This window comes from Haliaeetus albicilla, chromosome 14 (genome assembly GCF_947461875.1).
Source record: "Haliaeetus albicilla chromosome 14, bHalAlb1.1, whole genome shotgun sequence".
Lineage (NCBI taxonomy): Eukaryota > Metazoa > Chordata > Aves > Accipitriformes > Accipitridae > Haliaeetus > Haliaeetus albicilla.
The window spans coordinates 3405200-3426733 of NC_091496.1; the positions used below are offsets into that span (position 1 = coordinate 3405200).

At 46.1% G+C, this 21534-nt stretch overlaps 1 protein-coding gene across 2 annotated transcripts in view; it reads left to right on the forward strand.

Moving 5' to 3' along the window:
• Positions 1-21534, forward strand: part of PLXNA4 (plexin A4) — a 455411-nt gene that overhangs the window by 387548 nt on the left and 46329 nt on the right. For both annotated transcript variants that reach the window (XM_069801537.1, XM_069801538.1), the window contains exons 17-23: positions 4870-4963; positions 7415-7654; positions 8470-8616; positions 13920-14154; positions 14543-14685; positions 17650-17918; positions 21290-21356. In XM_069801537.1, coding sequence (XP_069657638.1) covers positions 4870-4963; positions 7415-7654; positions 8470-8616; positions 13920-14154; positions 14543-14685; positions 17650-17918; positions 21290-21356 — 1195 coding nt within the window. The remainder of the gene's footprint in view (positions 1-4869; positions 4964-7414; positions 7655-8469; positions 8617-13919; positions 14155-14542; positions 14686-17649; positions 17919-21289; positions 21357-21534) is intronic.

Below are 21534 nucleotides of genomic sequence, written 5' to 3' on the forward strand. Positions count from 1 at the left end.
ACGGACTGAGCATTGCTTGTTTGGCTGTCATGCCTGAAAGCCCCAGGGCTGTCTCCCGAGATGAAACACAAAGGGAGCCCTGGTCCCTGCCCTATCAAACAGCCTTCCTCCTCGTTAGGCATCCCTTTTTCTCTTCATCCCATTGATGCTGCTTTGGTGAATTCAGAGGGTTCACATGAAGGTGTCTGAGAGGAGCATTTGCCCTGGTTGTGGAAGGCATCAAAGTGATACCCAAATGCTCTCAGAAGCCTGCAGAAATGGCCTCGGGAAGAGAGAAATTGGTCATTAAATGCAGTGGTATTTCCTTGAAAAGATACAAAATAAAAAATCTTAGTCTCCCCTCGTTCATCCATGGCAGCTCGCTGCTTCCCTGTCAAACTGGACTGATGGGGGTATCTGGGGATTAGGAGCAGGGCTTGTAAATCCCCCCGGTTCAGCTCCCATCCAGAAGATGTTTTCACAAATCAATTAGTGCTTTTAATTACCGTGAAGGAATTTACCGATTTAGCCGGATTGAATCTTTGCACATTGGGCCAGAAGCTTTAGTGTCTGGATTTTCCATTTGGGGGTTTTATTTTCAGTCAGAGTTCAGGTTATCAGTGAAATGAGAAATCGCTTTACTCCCTTCCTTATTAAAGTGAGTTCAGTGCCGGTTAAAAGGTGCAAGACTGACAGCCTAGGAGAGTGAATTCCCCTGTTATCCCCAGGAAAGTTGCAGCACGGGGACCTTCCTCCGCCTGGCCTCAGGTCTGGCTGGGAGGTGAGAGGAGAAGCTCTCCAGAGCCCATTTACTCCTTGGTTTCTCTGCTGAAGCTGCCAGCAAGAGATGAAGAAACAGCCAAGGAGATGCTTTGGGTATATCGGCAAAGCTTTGCCCAGGCTGGGGTTGCAGAGACTCTGCATCCCATTGCTTGCTGCCTTGGATCTCCCATCCCACCTCCCAGCATAAAGGGAATTCAGAAGAGGTGCTTGTTTAGTGGGTGCCAGCTTACTTGCAGGGGGTGTAGCTGCCAGGATGGATGACTGGGACTCTACCTGTCTCATCATTCAGGTACCACCTCTACCCTTTGCTCTTTTCAGCGTCTCTGAAATCAGAAAGCATCCACTTGAGCGTTAACAGGTGCCTCATTTTAACCAGACCTACGCGCTTTCATCCTCTTCCTTGTGCACTTTTGAACCACTCCAAACGTGCATAACCTTGGAAGAGGGTGCAGAGAGAGAAGATGCAATATCCAGGATTATCACTGTGGTTCAGGGTGTCCGGGACAGTTTTAAACACTCTAATTATTAGTTGTGGACCTCCGTCCAGCAGGTCATAATGGAGACAAGCATTGGAGTAAAGCCTCCCCACACAGAGCTGGATGAAAGCGCAGCCAACTCTGGGCTGAAATAAGTTAGTCTAGACACATGGATCTGGAGATAGACCGAGGAGGCTGTTCCTCAGTATATTTGTTATGCGGTATGATTCATTACAGCAAATCCACTGTGCTTCTCTGATTCATCACTCCTGGCTGTGGGGCTAAGCTGTTTTGAGGGATAGATGATTGCTACTAAACCAGCTTTGCAAAATTAGTGAATGAATGTACTGAGCCTGGCTTAAAACCTTCTCAAGTGCCATTTTCCAAGACAATAAAGAAAAGATTACTGCTAATTTATTCCCATAGCCAAAAAAAAAAAGAGTCATACAGGGCTGGCAGGTAACTAGAATTTTATGAGGCTCCATTAATACTTTTGATCTGGGTTTGATTTGAGTTACGTCCAGCAATTATCTGGGTCTGCAGACAGAAAATTATACTCAGAGCTTTTGGGACAATAAAGAATTAAATTAAGAAAGCTTGTAGACTTGGCACCTCTGTTATTTTGCTGGGCAGCAGCATGTCTCTGGGCTCTGATCCGACCTGGTCGAGAAGTGGCCATGACTGGGCATTCACCTGCAGACGCAAAAGGCAATGCTGGTGGTTTTCATGCAAAGGCAAGCAACAGTTTTATTTGCTTGATTTGCAAGCCAGAGAGGCTTTGGGGGTGATTTCACGTCTTTAGCAAACACAACTTCTTTGGCTTTTTTTTCAGAGAAAAGGCCCCTCTCTGATCTGGTGCTGTGGCTGTGCTTAATAACTGCGGTCTGAGCCTGCAAGCTCAGTTTCCAAACCAAATACAGAATTTTTAACACATGGATTTAAAACTGTGTGCACAGACTTGCTTGATTAAATGAAAGTATTTATGTATATATACACAGACTCATATATCTGTACATATGCGCACACATTTGATATGTCTGGAACACGTAAAACTTTCAGCTGAGTAAAGATACAAAATGCCTTCTAGTTTGAATCAGGAGAGATTCATAATAAATATAATAATAAATGATAATAAAAATTATAAAGGCTCACAGCCAAAAATCCAGAAGAACCAGGACAGTGGAGAAAGAACAACTCGGTTTATATCCTTCTTTTCTGGTTTCTGGTGAGCCAGCTCTCCCGAGGTGATATCAGCAATACTTAAAGTGAAGCTGAATTTTGAGGCAAGGGTATTTTTTCTATAAGGCAGCGAGGGGGAGGTCTCTTGTAAGTGGATGTATGACTTCAGAAGAGATCCCCTGTGCGTTCAAGAGAACTCAACCATCCAAGCAGATTTTATGGAAATGGCAAAATGTAGTTTTACCCCATAAAATATCCCATTAGAAATTTCCCATCTCAGCTGATGGTTTCAGAGAGCAAGATCTTGAGGTACTCTGCCAAACTCAAGGTCAAATGTTGTCCTGACTGTGGATCAGTCTGTACAGGCATTGCTTGAATGAAAGACCATAAGGAACCTCTCAGACAAGTGTCACAGGAGCACCTGCCCAAAGATATTGTTGTGACAATGCTCTTTGGCAGAACTCATGGCTCATTACTCCAAATTTACAGGCTTCTTGGTTACATAGGCTATGTTTAAACTAGTAAGTACTTAATCCCGGTCTATTCTTTGGTCCTGAAGCTAGTGAGCATGCATAGCCTTCATCCATACCACCAATGATCTTTCCTCCTTCAAAGAAATTTTAGCTTCATCTATCCTGCTTGTTGGGAGTGCTCCCTGGCCCTTGCTATCCCTTGAACCATGACCAGGCATTGCCTGGGGTACTACTAACAGCTTATCAGCATCCATGGCCACCAGCCAGTGGTTGAGCTGGTGTCCTGACTGTTTGGTTTATCAGTGTGGGTGTAACTGGAGGGGCTGAAGCACGGTCCCAGCTGGCGCAGCCAACTCACTGAAACCCCATAGCTACACTGCTGAGCAGAGATGTATATTTGCCTTCATTCCTACCTGCCCCATCTAATTAATAATGGAAGATAAATGAGGAACATGGAAAACAAAGGTCAGAACTGGAGATCTGTTGGCCAACACAGGCTTCTTCCTTACAGTGTGTTTATCGTCTGGTGTTTTCTCATTTATAAGGCACTTCTTTCACCTTTCATGTATGTGTAGGTTTACCTGGAGGCAGGAAAGGGATTTTGAACTTCTCCCAATCCCACTGATTTCCACATGGCCTCCCATTCTCAGCCAGAGCACTCCAGGAAATAAATTGTAGCCTGGACAGTTCCCAAGGCGAGTTATGGAGGCAGGTGCCAAAACTGATGAGAGCACTCCTCACCCCGGGAAACCCTCAGGGATGGGGCCGCCTGTTGATGACATTTCCTCATCCTGCCCTGGCTGCGTGAGCCCTGACAGCTGAAGGGTTTTGCTTTCTCAGATAACTCTTCCCCTTTCAGCCCTTGCATCCCATTGCCTCCGCCACAGTTCTGCAAAGGGAGAGCTCACCCTGGTAGAGCAACGCTGTTTTGATTTGGGATGGCCAAAGCTGTCTATGGTGAATCCTTCCCCTCAACACAACGTTCAAAGCCATGCATCAGCTCCTACTGAAGCCTGGGAATGCTCCTTTGCAGATTCCTTCCTCCCTCCCCTCTGCTCCCCAAAGTCCCACAAACAGTGCTGCTGGCTGCAGCTGCAGGAGGCAAGGGAAAGGAAAGAAGGGTGTTTCGGAAAGCTGTTTCCTTCTGGTGACACTTACTGCAGGGAATAAGAAGGCCTCTGTCTACATCTCCCCATCTTAAGCTGGGCTGAGATACGTTATAAAAGCAAGAAAATCTACCAAATGCAGTGCCATGGCTTGTATGAATCGTCTTTCTCAGGAAACAGTCCTTGCCTGAGCAAAGGGGCACTGTGACTGGAAATCTCTATTCTGTCATATGTTGGATCTAACACACATGGCAGAGCTTGTCTGCCTGGATCACCAAATAGAAACTGAGCAAATGGCTTGTGCACACCAAGGCTGAACACTTTGTCTCTGTTTCTACTAGATGCTGCAGGCCCAGGTTCCTGGCAGCACTGAAGTGGGTTCACTGAGGTGACATCTTATTCAGGGTGATGTTTTTATAGCAGGTGTAATATGCAAGATAGGACTGCAGCCCTCGACCAAGGTAGCACTGAATCCTCAAGAGCTGATTGCACAGGACAGTATCTATGAGGATTTTTGGGGGCTCCCTTCCTTTAAGTGATATAAGAGATACAGTCTGTGGGCCATTCTGAAGAGCCCCTGTTAAATTTCCCACTCTTCTCATTACTGAAGCTTGTGATTGCTGCGTCTTAACAATGAAAAACACCCAGATGCTGCTTGATGTGACAGTTTTAGCAAGGATGTGGGTTTACTTCTTTCTCACCTTATGAATGAAGGAAAATTTTTTTGTTTTGTTTTCCCTTCCTATGGGACTGTGAGATGTGGTCAGACACTTTGCAATCAACACTTAGGAATACAGATAACCCATTGCTGGTGCAGTCGGTCCTGATATCTATAGCTGGGTTCATGCACTTCTTTCATTTCTTCTTCTCTAGCGGCAACACACCCATTGCAGTGTGGGGAACTCACCTAGACCTGATCCAAAACCCTCAGATCCGGGCAAAGCACGGTGGAAAGGAACACGTCAACGTGAGTATGGCTGCTGAGCTGGGGATCACAGGAGGGTACATGTCCGAGGTCGTGATAGGGTCTGGCTACCAGCTCTGGAGGTTGAAATCTCCTATTGCATCCAGAAAAGAGGGGATGACTTGCTTTCAGAAAGATCACCCCATCGTCTCTCCGTGAAGAAGCACAGGACCAAAGAGGAACCAGAGAGAGGCATCACAAAAGTTTGTTCAGCTCCTGAGCCTGTTTCTTCTGTTGGCTCAGGGATATCTGCCCTCTCTCTTGGCCCATGTATGACCTACATTATTTATCAGCCATGCCCATGCATAAGTAGACCCAAATTCAGATTATTAGCTGAGCATGCTGGTATCAGAAGGGACTGTAAATAATACTCTTTGGTACTACTGTGTCCACTCCCTGGACTATTTGGGATCCTGCAAGAGTGTATCCAGGTTTAACCAGCTAGATTTACAGCCTGATTCAACTCTCAGTGACCACTGAGGATCAGATGTAGCTCTGTAGAGACCAGCAGAACTTTACCAAGATCTGGGAGGACAATTCACTTGGAAAGAGCCAATTGCCAGTAGCTGCTGAGCAGCTCCTGATAGAGCTATAAAAGGTGTGAGTTTAGCACCTCCAATGAGGAAACTGAGGAGCAGGAAACATCTGCTGGTACCTCCAGTAAGTTGGATGATGGGGCCATGCAACAGCGTCTGAAAAGGTGTTGTCTGTGTATGGGCACTTCTTGGGACAACACGTGAAAAAACATCCCAGAGGAAGCAGCTCCAAAAGCAAAAAATACAGAAGGACTAATTGGGGTGGGGGCAGAAAGTCCAGATCCTCTGCATTTCTCAGGTTTTAAGATTAATCCATGGGCTTTCCACCCAAGGTTCTCAAAACACTTTGTGGACATTAAAAAAATCTACTGCCACATGAGCAGCGGTGAAGCTGTGGTAGATCCGAAAAGAAAATGCAGGAATATGGGGTAGATTAATTTGCATCTGCAATTTTCAAATTGAGGAACCTAAATTTTGGTCTTATCCCAACTCTGCCATGAACTAATAGCTCCCTTCATAAAGCCAAACCCAAAGCAATTTTGTCACCTCTCCAGATTCAGGAAATAGCTGTTGAGATTAGTTTCTTGGTCTGATGTGGATCTTGTCTGGCAATCTTCCAGTCCTTCATGAACTCTGCGAAAGCCCTGGTCTGACTGATTATGCATATTCATAGGTATGGTTTGGTAGTATGTTGTATTTCTTGGTACAGCACAGCCAAACACTCACCTAGCTTTCCTGCAGAATTAGAAGCCTGCATAACTTCATCTTATTCTTCCAGCAGACTCCAGCTCTTGTCTGACACAATGGTCTCAAACAATCATGCCATCGTACAGATGATGACGCCTATTCATCATCTCAAACATGCTCGTGTAGAACTGCCCATCAGTTTTGTGCTGGGAAGTACTCTGGTGCCTTTTCTTCCTTGTAAGAGCTGTTACAGCAAAGAACATCTGACTTTACAATATAAAACTGGCTGGTCCAGGTCACTTACCTCTCTATTGATTTGAGCCAAAGCAATATTAACACTTGAGCTACGCTAGCTGTGATAATGAGTTTGCTGTCAATGCTGGAGATACTGGAGTAGTTTGGAGAAGATTCTCATACCAAGCACAGTCGGGATCCCACAGAGCTGGTGCTGTTTCCCCACAGAGCCTGTTGGTTCCTGGTGAGACCAGGATGTATTGTGCTAGCAACCACAACACAGAAAGATGAAGGCTCAGATCCTGAAGGACAACCAGATATCTAATTCCTAGTTGTTTAAAATGGGAGTCAGGATAAAACACCTTTCACAATCTATTATCCATGTCTCAAATACACGAAAGAAGCAGCGTTTTGACAGGGCTGGAAGTCAACTTCAGGGTTTCCTGAGTCCTACCCAACTGTCTTCACCACTCCTGCTTCCTGGGCTTCATTCCAGGTAACCTGATGGTCAAACAGGAGTCCTGGGCACAACTGAGCATGCACCGGACATACACTTTTGGACTGATTCCCCAGAGTGTGAGAGCTAATTGCAGGGTGGTAGTGAGGCTTCGACTAGTCTCTGCCATACAAAAAAAAAGGAAGAAATTTCTGTTTCCAGAAGGAAATAGGTTAGGGGAAGATGCTCATTCTGGCAACCCCAGAGGCTGAGCCACCTCAGGGAAGAAGCACAGGATGCCCAATTGCAGTGCAAACTGCCCCACACACCTGCCCCAGAAAAACTTTCCTAATCCCTTCCCAGCCTTGACTGCGTGATGGGGATGGGGTATGTTTTGAAGCAGTGGAGCACCAGCCTGTCCCACGATGACCAAGGAAGTCTGTTCTTCCCTGTCCTCTGGCAGTAGGTAGGCTAGCATTTCACTGGGAGGTATCATCTGCCCACCAAGAGGGCTGGGGGCATTTTCCATAAACTCTCCTTGTGTTGGGTTTCTTTTTCCAGAACTGCGAGGTGCAGAACAGCACAGAGATGACCTGCCAGGCTCCAGCACTGGCTGTTGACCCCAATCACCAGTCTGAGCTTGCTGAGCGTCCAGAGGAGTTTGGCTTCATTCTTGACAACGTGCAGTCTCTGCTGATTCTCAACAAAACCAACTTCACGTACTACCCAAACCCAATCTTTGAGGTTTTCAATCCCTCGGGGATCCTGGAGCTGAAGCCAGGAAGTCCCATCATACTGAAGGTGAGGTGGGGACCAAGGACTGGATGAGGAAAGACAAACACTTGCCACCCATTGCCTCTTTGTGTCTGCCAGCACCCCACAAATCACAGTGGCATCCCAATTGCATCCCAGAAATTTCCTTCACTTGTTGCACCTACTGTATCTTATCATATCAGAGTCACCATCTGCAAGCACAAATCACTGCTCAGCATCTGCCAATACCCATAACTAAAAAATATAAACTCCTGCTGCAGCTACCTATGTGCAGCCTAAATTTGTACCCACTGCTGTTCACCGGAGAAGAACGTTTTCTACCACTGCAACAGGGCTGGTAATTAAATACCCAACTGTATTTCTTGGGTTTTCAAGAGCTTCCTCTCACCCCTGGCTAAATCTGACACCAGTCCTTTGTGATTTCTGTAATCTGGACAGCAATACAGAGAAGTAATTTTATGATTGAGCATTTCCGTATCAGAACTTTTAAGTGGTGAACATGCAAAGAAATGATTGTGCCTGCAGAATACCTTTTTGCATGTTTGGCCTGAATAAGTTTTGTGAGGATCTGCTTGTGCAAGACTTAGAGGCAACATTTCTCATTTAGTTCCAGAGAGAGAGGAACAGAACAGACTGTTTTGACTGATGACAGTCTGTAGCCATCCACGCTGTCCTCTGCATGACTTTCTAAATTGGCTTTTCTCTGTGTTAGCTAATAGTGAACCACAAATGTCAAGTGCAATGTTAAATCTTGTGTCACAGGAGCAAACTAGAGATGGAAGGCAAACTCTTTCCTAACATGTTTTTTTTTGGGGGGGGTGGTGATATTCCTTTCTATCTAGGGCAAGAACCTGATCCCACCAGTGGCAGGAGGGAATGCCAAGCTGAACTATACGGTTTTGGTTGGTGAGAAGCCCTGTGCAGTGACCGTATCAGATGCGCAGCTACTGTGTGAGTCCCCAAACCTCATCGGACGGCACAAAGTGATGGTAAGTGGTGCTTAATCCTCAGCCTTCCCTCCCTGGGTGGGTTGAGAGGGCACACCAATACTGAAGAGCTGGCAGAGATCACCCAGGAGTGCATCCCCATTTGCCTTCTGTAGATCCCATAAACATCAGGGCCCCTTCTTGTTATAATATCCCAATCAAGAGTAATTTGGAGAAGTAGAAGAGCAGAAGAGTAACCTGGAGACCTTTGTGGACAGTGAGAAACCTTTCATAATCAAGTCCCTTTAGGAAAGTTTGCCTCTCTTCTGTTTTTGTATGATCTGTATGAACCCTAGATGCTCAATAAGTTCATATATGTAACGTGTTTCCTACATGCAATACTTTGTTAAATTCAGCACAGTCCCCAGCAATTACTAACATGCTGGTGGCTAAAATTTGCTTTTATGTAGGAGAAAAAAAATATGATATGGACAATAGTGTGACTGGACTTTGAGGTTTTGACATCTATACAACTTAGTATGCTCCTGCATATCCTTCCTGGAACCTGTGAAAAATGGACCTAGTGATTACATCAGAGGGAGCTTCTCCTCCTCTCACCATTGATTTATTCACTCCTTCTTTACTTTCCTCTCAGTCATTTGCATTCCTCAGTGCTGTTGCTTGATAAACAGCACATCAGCAAACTCATCTGAGTTGTACCAAGCTGTGGGTGGAAACACAACTAAAGCTAACAACTGACATCAGGCATACAGATGACCAATGTTTCTCATTCCCTGTGATCAACTTTCTTTCACCTCTCTGTTGCCCTCCCAAAGCTGTATCTGTCACATATTTATTTATTTCAATGCAGTGACACTCATAGAGGTTGATGGAGACATGCTGCATGGCTCTTTGAAAAGAGAGTTTTCTGGGTACTTTTAGAAAATAGAGTTTACGGTGACCATTTTGGGTCTCATTTGTGACTGCTGCAGGGAGACCTCCTACTGGCTATTTAACTTCTCTGTGCCAAAGTTTGTCATCTGGAAAATAGAGGTAATAATCCTTTTCAGCCATGCAAATATACCGTGGCTCTTGATTCGTTGTAAAGCACATTAAGACACTCCAAGAGGAGCAATAATGAAGGGAGAGATTTTCTCTATGTGAATACCAAAGCTTTTGAACAAGGCAATATATGTTCCCTGTCATTTTCATGAATATAATTAAACATATGGTTAGTCAGAGATGGACAAAGCCAATCCTAGAGAGACAACACTCAAAGTCAGGTGAGCAATAATCAACCCCTGGGGATCAGGGAGGATGAACATCTGGTCAGGTCTTACTAATTGGGAAGACTCCGCTGCTCCTGCAGCTTGGGACAGCTTAAGCGAAGCCATAGAGAAAAAAATAATCCCTTTTTGAGGACGCTGATCAAACAAGAGATGCTGCTGGAAACATAGGAAGATGATCGCATTGAAGCCTGTTAATGAGCTTCAGTATTAGGGGCAAGTTACAGATATCTTGTTCAACTGCCAACACTGAGGCAATGCTTTGACAGCGTCTGGGCTGGGAACCAAATACAGAAGGTCACCTGTGATGGTGGCCAGTGCTCAAGGATGGACTTTACATCTGGAACTTAACAGGGGGACAGCTGGGCTGGGAAATGCCTCCTCCAGCATGGCACAACATCTCTGTTGCTGGGGTTGGTACAAAATGTATCCCCATGTTTCACATGAATGTCACTTTGATGGTCAGGATAATTGACAGGTAGCTGTCCCAGGTTCTCTTCCTGTTTCTGCCAACAATTTACTGTGTGACCTTGAGTAAGTTGCTGAACAAACCCTTTCTTGCAAAGTGAAGTGGCCTAGATCTGAGAGGGGACCACGGGAGTAAATCAACCACTGCAACACTGAGATTATTTCTAAGGGAAGGAACAGTGACAATGACACACATTGATGTCAACGTGTTTTTGATCTAGTTCAGCTATCTTTTGTACGATGACAGAGTTGAATATTTGAAAAAATAGAGAAGAACTAAAAGGCCTGAGCAATGGTTAAAAAAGATTGACTAAAACTCAGAGGTAAGCTCTTTTCCAAGGAAAAGAAAGAGACATGAGGAAGATCCACAAGTAACTATATTGGAGAAGGTCTGCAGTAAAGAAGTGGAGTATATCTGAAGGGTCGCTGGTATCTAATGCAGGCACTTACATATTGAAAGTCACACTAGACTTTTTGTACAGTGAATGGAGAGATGGTCAAATATAGCAATTGAAATTCAGGGTACAATTCATCTCATCCTGAGGTAGACACTTACATTTGGCCAGGGCAAACTTGCATTAGGGAAGACACTACCACAGTCAAGTTTTGCAAAACAGGAACTCCCGAACAGCTACAGGTGGTCCCTAAGACTTTTCTGGGGAAAACTGGGATCTGCCATAGTACCATTTAGAACAAATTCATGATTAATAGGCTTAACAGGTGGCCAAACAGTTGTCTGGTAATATGGAGGGCTCATGTTCAGACTTCTGGAAGGTATAAACAGCTTCGTTCAGAAACACTCAGTGGCCCAAGAAATAAAGTAGGGCTATATCTACATATTTGCTTGTTTTTCTTTTAAATGCTCACAATAATACTCCAGCCTTGCAGGCTTTCTTCTTCAAGAGACAGATTCCCTCAGATCATGGCAGTTTGATTCGTGGACTGTGCAACCTTCCCAGTGGTGAAACCACCTTTAGAGAGGAACACACTGGGGCTAACTTTGTTAGACTCCTACCTTTAGGAGTCTAGATCCCCTTATATTTAATGGAGAGAAATGGGAATTTCCACTGAATAAAACGTCTCATCCTATTATCAAAGCAGGTATCAAAAGCAGCTCACATGAATCACATTCTAAAAGTGTTTCTTCTCTGTATTGACTGTGAAAGCATGCTGTAATGTCTAACTCAGGTGTGCACATCGAGTGTTTGGTGAGGGGAATCCCACCCATGGAGTCAGGCTGTTCTGCGAGCCTTGAGGACGGACCTGCACTGGGGATTGGGATGGGGTTCTTTGATTCGAGTCTGATACTCCTTGAATGGACTCATCTGACTGCAGGGCTTGGAGGAAAAGGGCCACTGTTGGAAACAGTGAAATGAAATATAATGCATCTATTTATTGATCCGCTGTAACAGGAAGGAAATTGTGAGAACTGGTGAGCAAATTTTGCTGGAAGGATTTGGGGCAGTAGTCTGGGGCAAAAGGCAACAACTTTCAGTGCATAGATTAGCATGTGAATTTGGTAGTTTGTCTTCTCAGTTGAACATGCCCCATACCAATACCAAACCTCTGACCCATGCAGATTTTATAAGTCAGTTGGGCCTTGTATCCTGAAATAGATGGGAAAACTACTTACTGCTGCATCCTCAACTTACGTGGGTGCTAGGTTGTTCCTTGGCCACTGAAGATGCTCTACAAGTCATCAATGTCATGCTACAGGAATGGTCACCTTGAAAGTGTATTACCTGGACAGATGAGCATAGATTTGGGTTTGTTTCTCACTGTGGACATTGTTATCTCTCTAGAGCCCATCCCAAAATAGCATGAGAGGACTTTGTGGATGGAATTTAGATCTTTCCAAGCATTCACTTTTGTCCTGTCCAAGACGTAAAGGTTACAGCTAGGTGGCTTTGGCGGGCACCCACTGAGGAACAGCCTACAGCTGGTGTTAGAGCAAAACAGACATCTTCTCAGAGGTTGTAACTGGGCCAGAATAATTTCTAGGAGATGTCGGTGTCACAGGGATCATGTCCCCAGCAAGAGCTATGGTGGTGAGGAGCGAGAGCAGCTGGAAAACTTCCCATTAATTCATGATTCTGCTTCGCAGCCTCTTCTGCTGGCTCCAACCCTTCCTCCTGGGGCTGGTTTCTTCCTCCTGCAACCTAGAGAGGAAACCCGAGTAGGTGCCTGAGCTGAGGCATGGGAGGCCTGGGATTAATGAGTATACAGGAAAGCTGGAGACGGACTGATTAACTGAGAGCCAGTGGGATGAAGCAGAAGGCTAGCCACCAGGCTGGGATGTGGGGGATGTTTTTACTAGCTGCTGTGGGAGCTGGAAAGGTGAGGGAGAGCTCCTTATAAAGGAGGAAGAAAAAGGTTCAATTACATGCTGTAATGGTCCCAGTTCAGTGGGAGGGGGAGCACATAGCCCTGGGATCTTGACTGCATTTCTGCCTGGCAGCAAGATTTTGCACTTTGTGCCAAGCCTGCTGTTCCTCTCCATGACAAAGCTCAGCTGGGGTGAAGTGATGAGGCTCATCACCACGTCACGATCCTTCAAGCTCTGTGCATGGCATCTTCCTAGCTCTCTGTTGATCTATAACCAGTGTTTCCCTACCACAGCACAGTCCTAGAAGCCTTCTTTTTATACCTCAGGCTAGTCAGCAGTGTTTTTCCCCCTGCCACTCAAACTTCTCCTACTCTACAAATAGCCTTGAACAACCTTACAGTAGCCTTGAGCAAGTAGTATCCCATGGGATTACTGTTGGGAGAGGTGTTCGTATTGTAAAAATGGGCTCCCAACAAACAGACTTGCTTCAGCAGAGTGTTTTGTTGGGCTTGCAGCAGTACTGCTTGCAGGGTTTTTTTCTGGCTGTTAAAAGCAAAGTCCTCACACAGCAGCTTGTTCCAGAGGCTGGCAGCAGCCCTGGGAACCTCTGGGAATGCACGGAGAGCAGAAAGCTGCGTTCAGCTCCCTGTCCCACTGGTGAGCATCTGCGGTCACCCTGCCCGCAAGAGGGGCTGTAAAGAGCATGGGCCAGGCTCTGTGGTTTCTGTGTTTTGGGTTTTTTTTCCTATCCCAGTGGCTTCCAGATAGAGTTTTCTCCAGTTGAAGAGTCAAAAGCAAATTGTGACTCTGATTTCTTCATTCCCACTGTACTGACTCCTGCTGTGCTAGCTGCCTGGGTCAGATGTCCCCTGTCCTATTGTAAGGTTAAGACCCATCAGACCATAACCATGAGCTGTGTGTCCTGTGTGCATTTTGGGACTAGGTGTCATCAGGGCAGTCCAGCACAACATAACTGCTCGGGACAGGGAATGGAAAACCCAGAATGAAGCCCAGACTGATATGTAGTCAGGGCGTTGGGACTGGTGAGATTTGTCTCACCACAAGTCCTTTGTTGGTTGGGTTCATGGTCACTCTGTCAACAGAGGTGCTTCTATATGACATTTCAGGTGTTTTTAAGCTGTTCTCTCTCCAAGTACTTCGTGATCCGTTTAGCTTGGGAGACAAGGGAACTCATTATTCAGCCTTAGTCACAGAAATGATGAAGTTCCTCTGTGCTCCTGCTTGTTCGACAGTTTCAATGCAACTCTTTCCTGCCTTCCTTCTAGGCTCGTGTAGGAGGGATGGAGTTCTCCCCAGGGATGGTCTACATCTCTCCAGACAGCCCTCTCAGCTTGCCAGCTATTGTCAGCATTGCGGTGGCCGGCGGCCTCCTCATCATCTTCATCGTGGCTGTGTTGATTGCGTACAAGCGCAAATCCAGAGAAAGCGACCTCACCCTCAAGCGTCTGCAGATGCAGATGGACAACTTGGAGTCCAGGGTGGCACTGGAGTGCAAAGAAGGTAGGATAAGCAAGGAAGGCTGACACTGTGTCACTGTTGGTAGAAGAGAGGCATCCAGCCACAAAGCTTTGAGACAAAATAACACAGGCAAAAGGAATGTTGAACCCTGTGGGCATGCTCAAGCCTAGATCTAGTCTGACTTTGCCTATTTTCCCTGAGTCCAGCCTTCCTCCACCCTGTCCTAACTGCATTTGCTAACTCACAGTCCAGAGAGAGCCTGTGTTATAAGAAAGGTGAGACTGCTCTTGTCCACCACCTTCTTCCTCTCCACATGTTGCTTCTCCACTTGTGACTTAGTCTCATACACATGGGTCTGAGGGCCTTTCCCATCATGCTACGGTTGATGTGGACTGTCATTGCTACATGAGTTGTGCCTTTTTTGTGTCAGCCTTTGCAGAGCTCCAGACAGATATTCACGAGCTGACAAGCGATTTGGATGGAGCTGGGATCCCTTTCCTCGATTACCGAACCTACACCATGAGGGTGCTTTTCCCTGGCATTGAAGATCATCCAGTCCTGAGGGATCTGGAGGTAAGAAACCAATATCTCCTGCTTCTGCATCCTCTTATGCCTCCCTATTCTGTCCTGAATGCAAGAGATGTTGTGTCAGTGTTAGGGACTTGATGGCTTACAATGCTGTGTCCTACCAGGGACGAAACAGCACCTCATTAAAAATCCAGGTTGAAAAGGGAAGATGATTGCCTCTATCTTAGATGTTAAATTCTGTTTGATCACTCATCTATTTGTAAAAGTCTCATAGATCTGTGTGCATTAGGTCTACTCTATTAATCTTCTCCTTGGTCTTCATCCTGCTGGAGTTTGTTTTTTAGACTGGATTTATTAGTTACTGCTCTGCAGGCGCCAGGAAAAACAGTTGCATGGCAGAGCAGCGTATTTGCCTGTGTCACTCCAGCTTTGCATGACACCTACACTACCTAGAGGCCTTTTTTTGTGGCAACGCCTATATAAATAACCTGCAGTCACTGAAGGAGGTTCACCTTTGCCACGCTCTGTGGTTTGCAGCGAGGTCAGAAACCCACAGCATCAGTCTGCCCATACTCTGCCCACATCTGCCTCCTCCACCCCAACTCTCTTGACCACAGCGGTGGGACGACAGCCAGGCATTGCCCAGCACTGTTGGGGTCTACACACAGCCTGTATTACCTCACCGGAGACAAGGAGTTTGAGGAGACCCCAGGTGAGGTCTGCCCATGCTGCAAAACTGCTTCAGGCTTTGGCAGATGGACAGGCTCTGCTCGAGGGATACCTGGGCCAGAGGAGCAGGGGATACACCATGGCCAAGGCCAGGGAGGTCGTTGGCTGAGCTCTCTGCAAAGTCTTTGGCAAGCTCTGAGCTTCAGAGAGGCTCTGGCATGGGCTGGTGAGATTGCTGGAGGCCAAGACTGGGGTTAGTTGGCAGAAAGGAGGAGCAGGAGCTGGCGCAGGCAACACCATGCTTGGCTGGCTGTGTAATCAGAGGTGTCTGCTCATCTTTGCTCCTTTCCTTCAGGAGAGCCAAAATTCATCAAACTATATGGAGAGAAGCATTAAAAAACGTGGTCTGCCAGCAAGGAGGACTTGTGGGATTGGGTAGGAGGCTGAGTTACACATTGACTACTGTATATATTTGCCTTTGGGGTGCAGGTAGAGTGGCCTTGAGCTGCTTTCCTTCAGGAAGAGTAGCTCAGCAGCCTCAGCAAATGAGCACAAGAGAGGAGGGGTGATGTATCTCTCTCTCGCATATGTATACACACACACAAACACTTTCATTATACCCACAGCCCGTTTCAATCCCTATATTCATTAACCTCAGCCAGCTGACCACAGAATAGCATCTGACCCCTATAGAGGTTTTAGCATGGATGCTCCCATACGTAGATATATACAGAGAGACACAGAGCTGATGTTTCAATCTGCCACCTTTGATCTCGTCTTCCTTTCATTTCATTCATCTTTTTTTTTTTTCCTTAATCCTCTGTACAGCTTCAACAGCTCTTTCAGTGTCAACTTCTTTGGCTACTAACATATCAGGGAAGGCACTTCCCATTCTGCTCCCTTCTCTGTAGCACCTAGGAGTTGCTATTTATTGCAAAAAGCCCCAGCATAAATCCTGCAGTGAGGAGGTCTTACTTATTTCCGGTTCATTTGCTAATTAACTGCTTCCAGATGCAGTACAAAATACTTTTCTTGCTATTTTTTTTAATTCTCCACAGTAACCCGGGGATAGACAATATTAAATGTTCAAGCAAGTGAGTTAAAAATAATTATTGGTAGGGTGGGTGGTAGTGGTTGGTTGGTTGGTTGTCTCAAGCTATTTACTAAGTAAGCAATTTATTTGCAGTATGCAAAAAGAGTTAAGAGCTCTAATTTCCAGAATGAAAAAGTAATGACTCTTTAAGGGGCCTTTCATTACTTGGTCATCAAAGCATACCTACTTGTTTTGGATTAAAGTGCCAAATCTGGTGGGTTATTAATACATACATGCCTCAGTGACATGTGTTTCTCTGTGTTGAGACCCTCCAGCTTCCAGGGACGCTTTTTCAAGGGCTGGAACAGCTTCGGCAACATGGAAGAATGAGTTTGGAGTTCTCTATTTAGGCTCCATTCTCATCTAGAGCCAGGAGGACTGGAAAGGGTAAAGCCCATTGTAGACTGCAGAGTCCAGGGTCTGGTGTTGAGGTCCCAAATTGTTCTATAATAAAAACAAATTCAGCAGCCTCTCACAACTGAGAAATATATTATATTAGAGGCTTATCAACCATTCTATCTCCAAATCATTTTGTCTCCCAAGCCCAAGGGTCCTCCTGCAGTGGGACCTCCAAGACAGGTCCCAACTCAGGGTGTCCTCTCACACCTTTGTCTACCTAGCTCTTCAAACCAAGGCCCAGCTGCATGATCACCATCTCAGCCACTGCATCTCTTCATCTCCTCAAAACCTGACCCCAGGCTCTCTTCCCCATTCACTTCCTTGCTGCCTCTCCTAGCTTCTTAACGCTGAACGCCAAATCTCTGTAAGCAGGTTTCTTGCAGGGATCAAAAAGGTTTTAGGTGAAGATAGACTGAGACTTCGGTCTGACTACAATAAAAATATATCATGGTATGGTACCATGTCTAGGCACTAGCAATCTCTTTCTGGTGTACTGTTCAGAGAGGGAAATGCAAGATTGGAAAGTCATCTGGCTGTGGCTAGGAGGTGGCAAATCATTAGATGACATATGGACTCTCTTCCTTTTTACAGGACTATACTGTGATGCAGAAGGAACGACTCACCTGCCTGCTAGATGCAAGATTTTTTTTTTTTAATTGTCTCTGCTGTTTGAAGCAGCTTTTCCTTTTTCCCTGTCTCAGAACTGACTTCTGTTTGATGTCAAAGTGTAGAGTTGGAGGAGCTGGAGGGTTGAGGGCAGAACGGTAGCAAAGGTTGTGTGACCCATTTGGGGAGGTCTGACAGTGGGTAGTGAGGAAAAGGTATAAACTCCCTTTCTTCTTGTGCAGGTCCCTGGCTATAGGCAAGAACGCGTGGAGAAAGGCCTGAAGCTCTTTGCCCAGCTCATCAATAACAAGGTTTTCCTGCTGTCCTTCATCCGCACGCTGGAGTCCCAGCGCAGCTTCTCCATGCGGGACCGTGGTAATGTGGCCTCGCTGATCATGACCGTGCTGCAGAGCAAGCTGGAGTACGCCACTGATGTCCTCAAACAGCTCTTGGCCGACCTCATAGACAAAAATCTGGAGAGCAAGAACCACCCCAAGCTGCTGCTCCGGAGGTAAGGATGCCTGGGGCTGCAGTGAGCTGGGCTGGGCAGCTTGTGTCCCACTGTCTAACATAAGCATGCTAGTTGTATTTGGAGGAAATGGGCAAATTTGCTTGTTTTTTGTTTGTGCAGCAGGGTGTGAAATCAGGACGGTAGACAGCCACAATTCATATAACCCCATAGGGCTGGCATGAAGCTGTTTGCAGAGAGGGGTGAATAAGACAAGTAGGGCTGAATGAAGACTGAATCGCTCTCCCTTTCTGGTTTCCTGCTCATTTAAGACTTCCTGACACAGCATGCCTTCTCTCAGAGAACTCATCCTCTTCCTCCCAGCATCCTCTCTGCGTTTCCTTCCCTTTCAGCAAGTGTGTCTGTAGATCTTGCACCACCTCTTCCCTAACCAAAATGTAGTCAATGATTAAAAGTTACAGAAAACCTCTGGATTTTAACATGGATCTTCCAGAAAGCTTCATAAGGGCAGCAAGAACCCATGCTTCCTAAGCCTTATTTTGGAATCTTTCTGTGATTAAGATATTCATTTATGCTTATGTTTCCTTTTAACCTGAAAACTTCAATTGCATTGTGTAGGACCTATATCACATAGAATGGGCTGTTATATCCCTGGTGAGTAAGTCAGCTGCTGCTGTCTCCTGCCTGGGACGCGGACTGCCCTGCTTTGTTTCTTGTTCATGAGTTAACTATGGACACATGGAGAGTCTTCTTCGGCTGCATTGTGGGATCCCTGTCTCTCCCTGAGCGGTGGTGCTGGGAGCTTCTTGAAGCCAGTGGATAACAAAATTGGTTTCACAGAGGGCACGAGTTTGGATTGGTGCTTCTTGGCCAGGTCTAAGGGCTAAACTCCACAGTTCTGTGGAAACCCTCAAATTAAAAATCTACTGCTCTGTAATTAATGTGCTTTCCCTGTCTGGGAAATGTTGCCTCTTCTGCCTTTAGGATCACATTCATCTCCTTTTCACAGTCTGAACCAACCCTTCTGATTCAAGGACCCTAAGTAAAATCAGGAGGAGTCTTCTGGAGATGAATGGCCTTTGCCACTTGTCAGAGCCAACTTTGAGGAGCCCTCAGATGATTACGATGGATGTCTTGGTCAGGGAAGAGATCTGTGGTGCCTGCTGGGAGGCTTTTCATCTGGCACACAGCCCACCATGGAGAACCAGCAAAAAAGGGAGCAGAAGGCACTTCCTGGCATTCAGGGCAGCAATGCCAGTGGCAGAGACTGGACTTTGCTTTGGTGTCAGTTGACTCCCTGATGTAATTCAAGGCCTACAGGCTGGCTGGTGACCTCCCTCCAGCTGTCCCCAGGCTTCCACTCAGTGCTTCTCCTCTGATGCTGGATGGCACTGCCTCCTTCCAACTGTCTCCTCCCTTCATTTTCTCCTTTTCTTCCACTTTCTCCATCTCTTCATCTTCCCTGGTTGTTCACTCTTGTCTTGTCCTGAGCATCCCATCTTCCCTCTTTCTCCTTCCTCCAGCACTTTTTTAACTTTAGTCATCTTTGCTGGGAATGAAGTGTGGCCTTTGGAAGGAGAGCCAGCAAACAAAAAAGGCATCTCCACCGTTCCAAGCTCTGAAAACACAAGAAGTCAGAGGTGTGGTTTGTGCTCTGAGATGGAGGTCCTGTACTGAGCAGCACCAGAACAGAGTCTACTGATGAACATGTGAATAGCTCAGTGCCTTGGGATTCAGGTGTTGGTGTGACATCCCCAGACAATTATTTGGAGCAGCCGGATTCAACGTGATGCTTCCCCTCCCTCCCTGTGACTCTGTGGATGGAAGGGGATCTTCCAACACCCTTCTGCGGTGTTGGGTTTTGGGGATATTTGACAGGAGGAAGGAGCTGGCCGGAATGATTTTCCCACCTCACCTGTGTCCAATATTCATCCTGCAGGACATCTACAGGCTCAAAGAGATCAAAGTTGTCAGGGCAGAGAGCGACAACACAGCAGGATTTCAGTCCTTTTTCTCATGAGATAAGTTCGCACCTTGTGATGGGTCCCAGGTGTCACACTAGGGAGTATCGGAAAGAGCACTCCTCTGGGTGATGTTCCCTGTGAGGAGCTCGGACCATGATAAGCATGGGGATTGCTGGAATTGAATATCATACGATGACCAACGGAGGACAGCAGCTAGGTGACTTTGACCAAGGGGAATACAAGGCAAACAGGCTGGTTTGGACAGAGGCAGTCTCTAGGCAGAGACACAGCAATGATCACTATAGATGAAGGAAACACAGCATTAATCTGGTAGCAAACTGGGACCATATCACCTCTTTCTCTGGTTGCAGGCAAGAAAAGAGGAGCAACAGAAAACACCTCTATTATCATTCCTCCCCCCACCATCCCCATCATAAGTGAGATTTGCCCACAAGAACAGAGAAATCCATATGGAAACCAGGATAAAGATCAACTGCATTTAGCTAGGGAAGGGACCATGACTTGCTCTGTGTTGGTGTAAGAAGGCACTGCTTTCAGGCAAGATTGTTGACTGGTTCCACATATATCGCTCCAGTGATGCAAACCCTTCCCCTTGCAAGTCTCATGCTCCAGAGGAAGCAAGATCAGCTTTATGCTGAAGGACTAGGGAATCTAAAAGGCAAGCTGCTGTCCTAAGCAAGAACCCCTGTGTGGCTTTGGTGATAGCCAGGACAAGGAAGACCCATTTAATTCATCCAGGCAGGGCCTCTTGCTTTCTTCTTGAGCAACACCAGTGCACGTACACAGGTTTATCCTGTGCTCCTGGTGTCCACACCACATTTACAGCTCTGAGTCGGTTCTTCTGTAGGAAACGTTCACCCTGAGGACTCAAGATGGGTTTTTGTTTGTTTGAGAACAGAGTGTTCAAGGGCAAAAGGATGAGCTCTGTGAATGCGCTACATCGACATATTGAGGAGTATAATCACTCCCAAATGCCAGGGAGATAGTCAGTGCCAGATAACTATTCTCTGGTGATTCAGATCTGTCTGTCTTAAGTATTTATACAGCCTACTTGTCATATGGCCTAACTCTGAGCTCCTCATATTTGATGGATTTATCGTCCCTGAACTCCTCTGAGAAGGTTCCCTCAAATGTTGTCATCTCCCTTTCATTGATGGAGAAACTGCAAAACAGACATACAGAGACATCCCTAGTCACAGAGGAATCAACAGGGCAGTAAGGATATGCCTGCCTGCAGGTTTCCTAAATCCAAAGCTGAAACAGAGAACCTAGGATGTGCTTAATCCTGATGGTGTCATGCCAGACTTTCCATGGGGCTCAGAGATCTAGGCAGTAAGATGGATAACGCGAATCTTTTGACTAGCCCTTTAATATTAACAGCACGACTAACTCATTTCCAATTTGCTTTTTCTCCCTGGCTGATTTTAGGACAGAGTCTGTGGCTGAGAAAATGCTCACCAACTGGTTCACGTTCCTTCTGTACAAGTTCCTCAAGGTAAGAGGAGCAGCATGCCTGGATGAACAGCTGCTTTAATACATTTCTTCTTGGTGAGGTTTAGTTGGGGCAAAAACTTCCTAGATATAAAGGAAAAGGCTTTTTTTCTCTGGAGGGAGCTCACTGCCTAATGGAAAGGGGCTGTTTTCTGATCCAGGGAGAACAAAGAGGGACACTT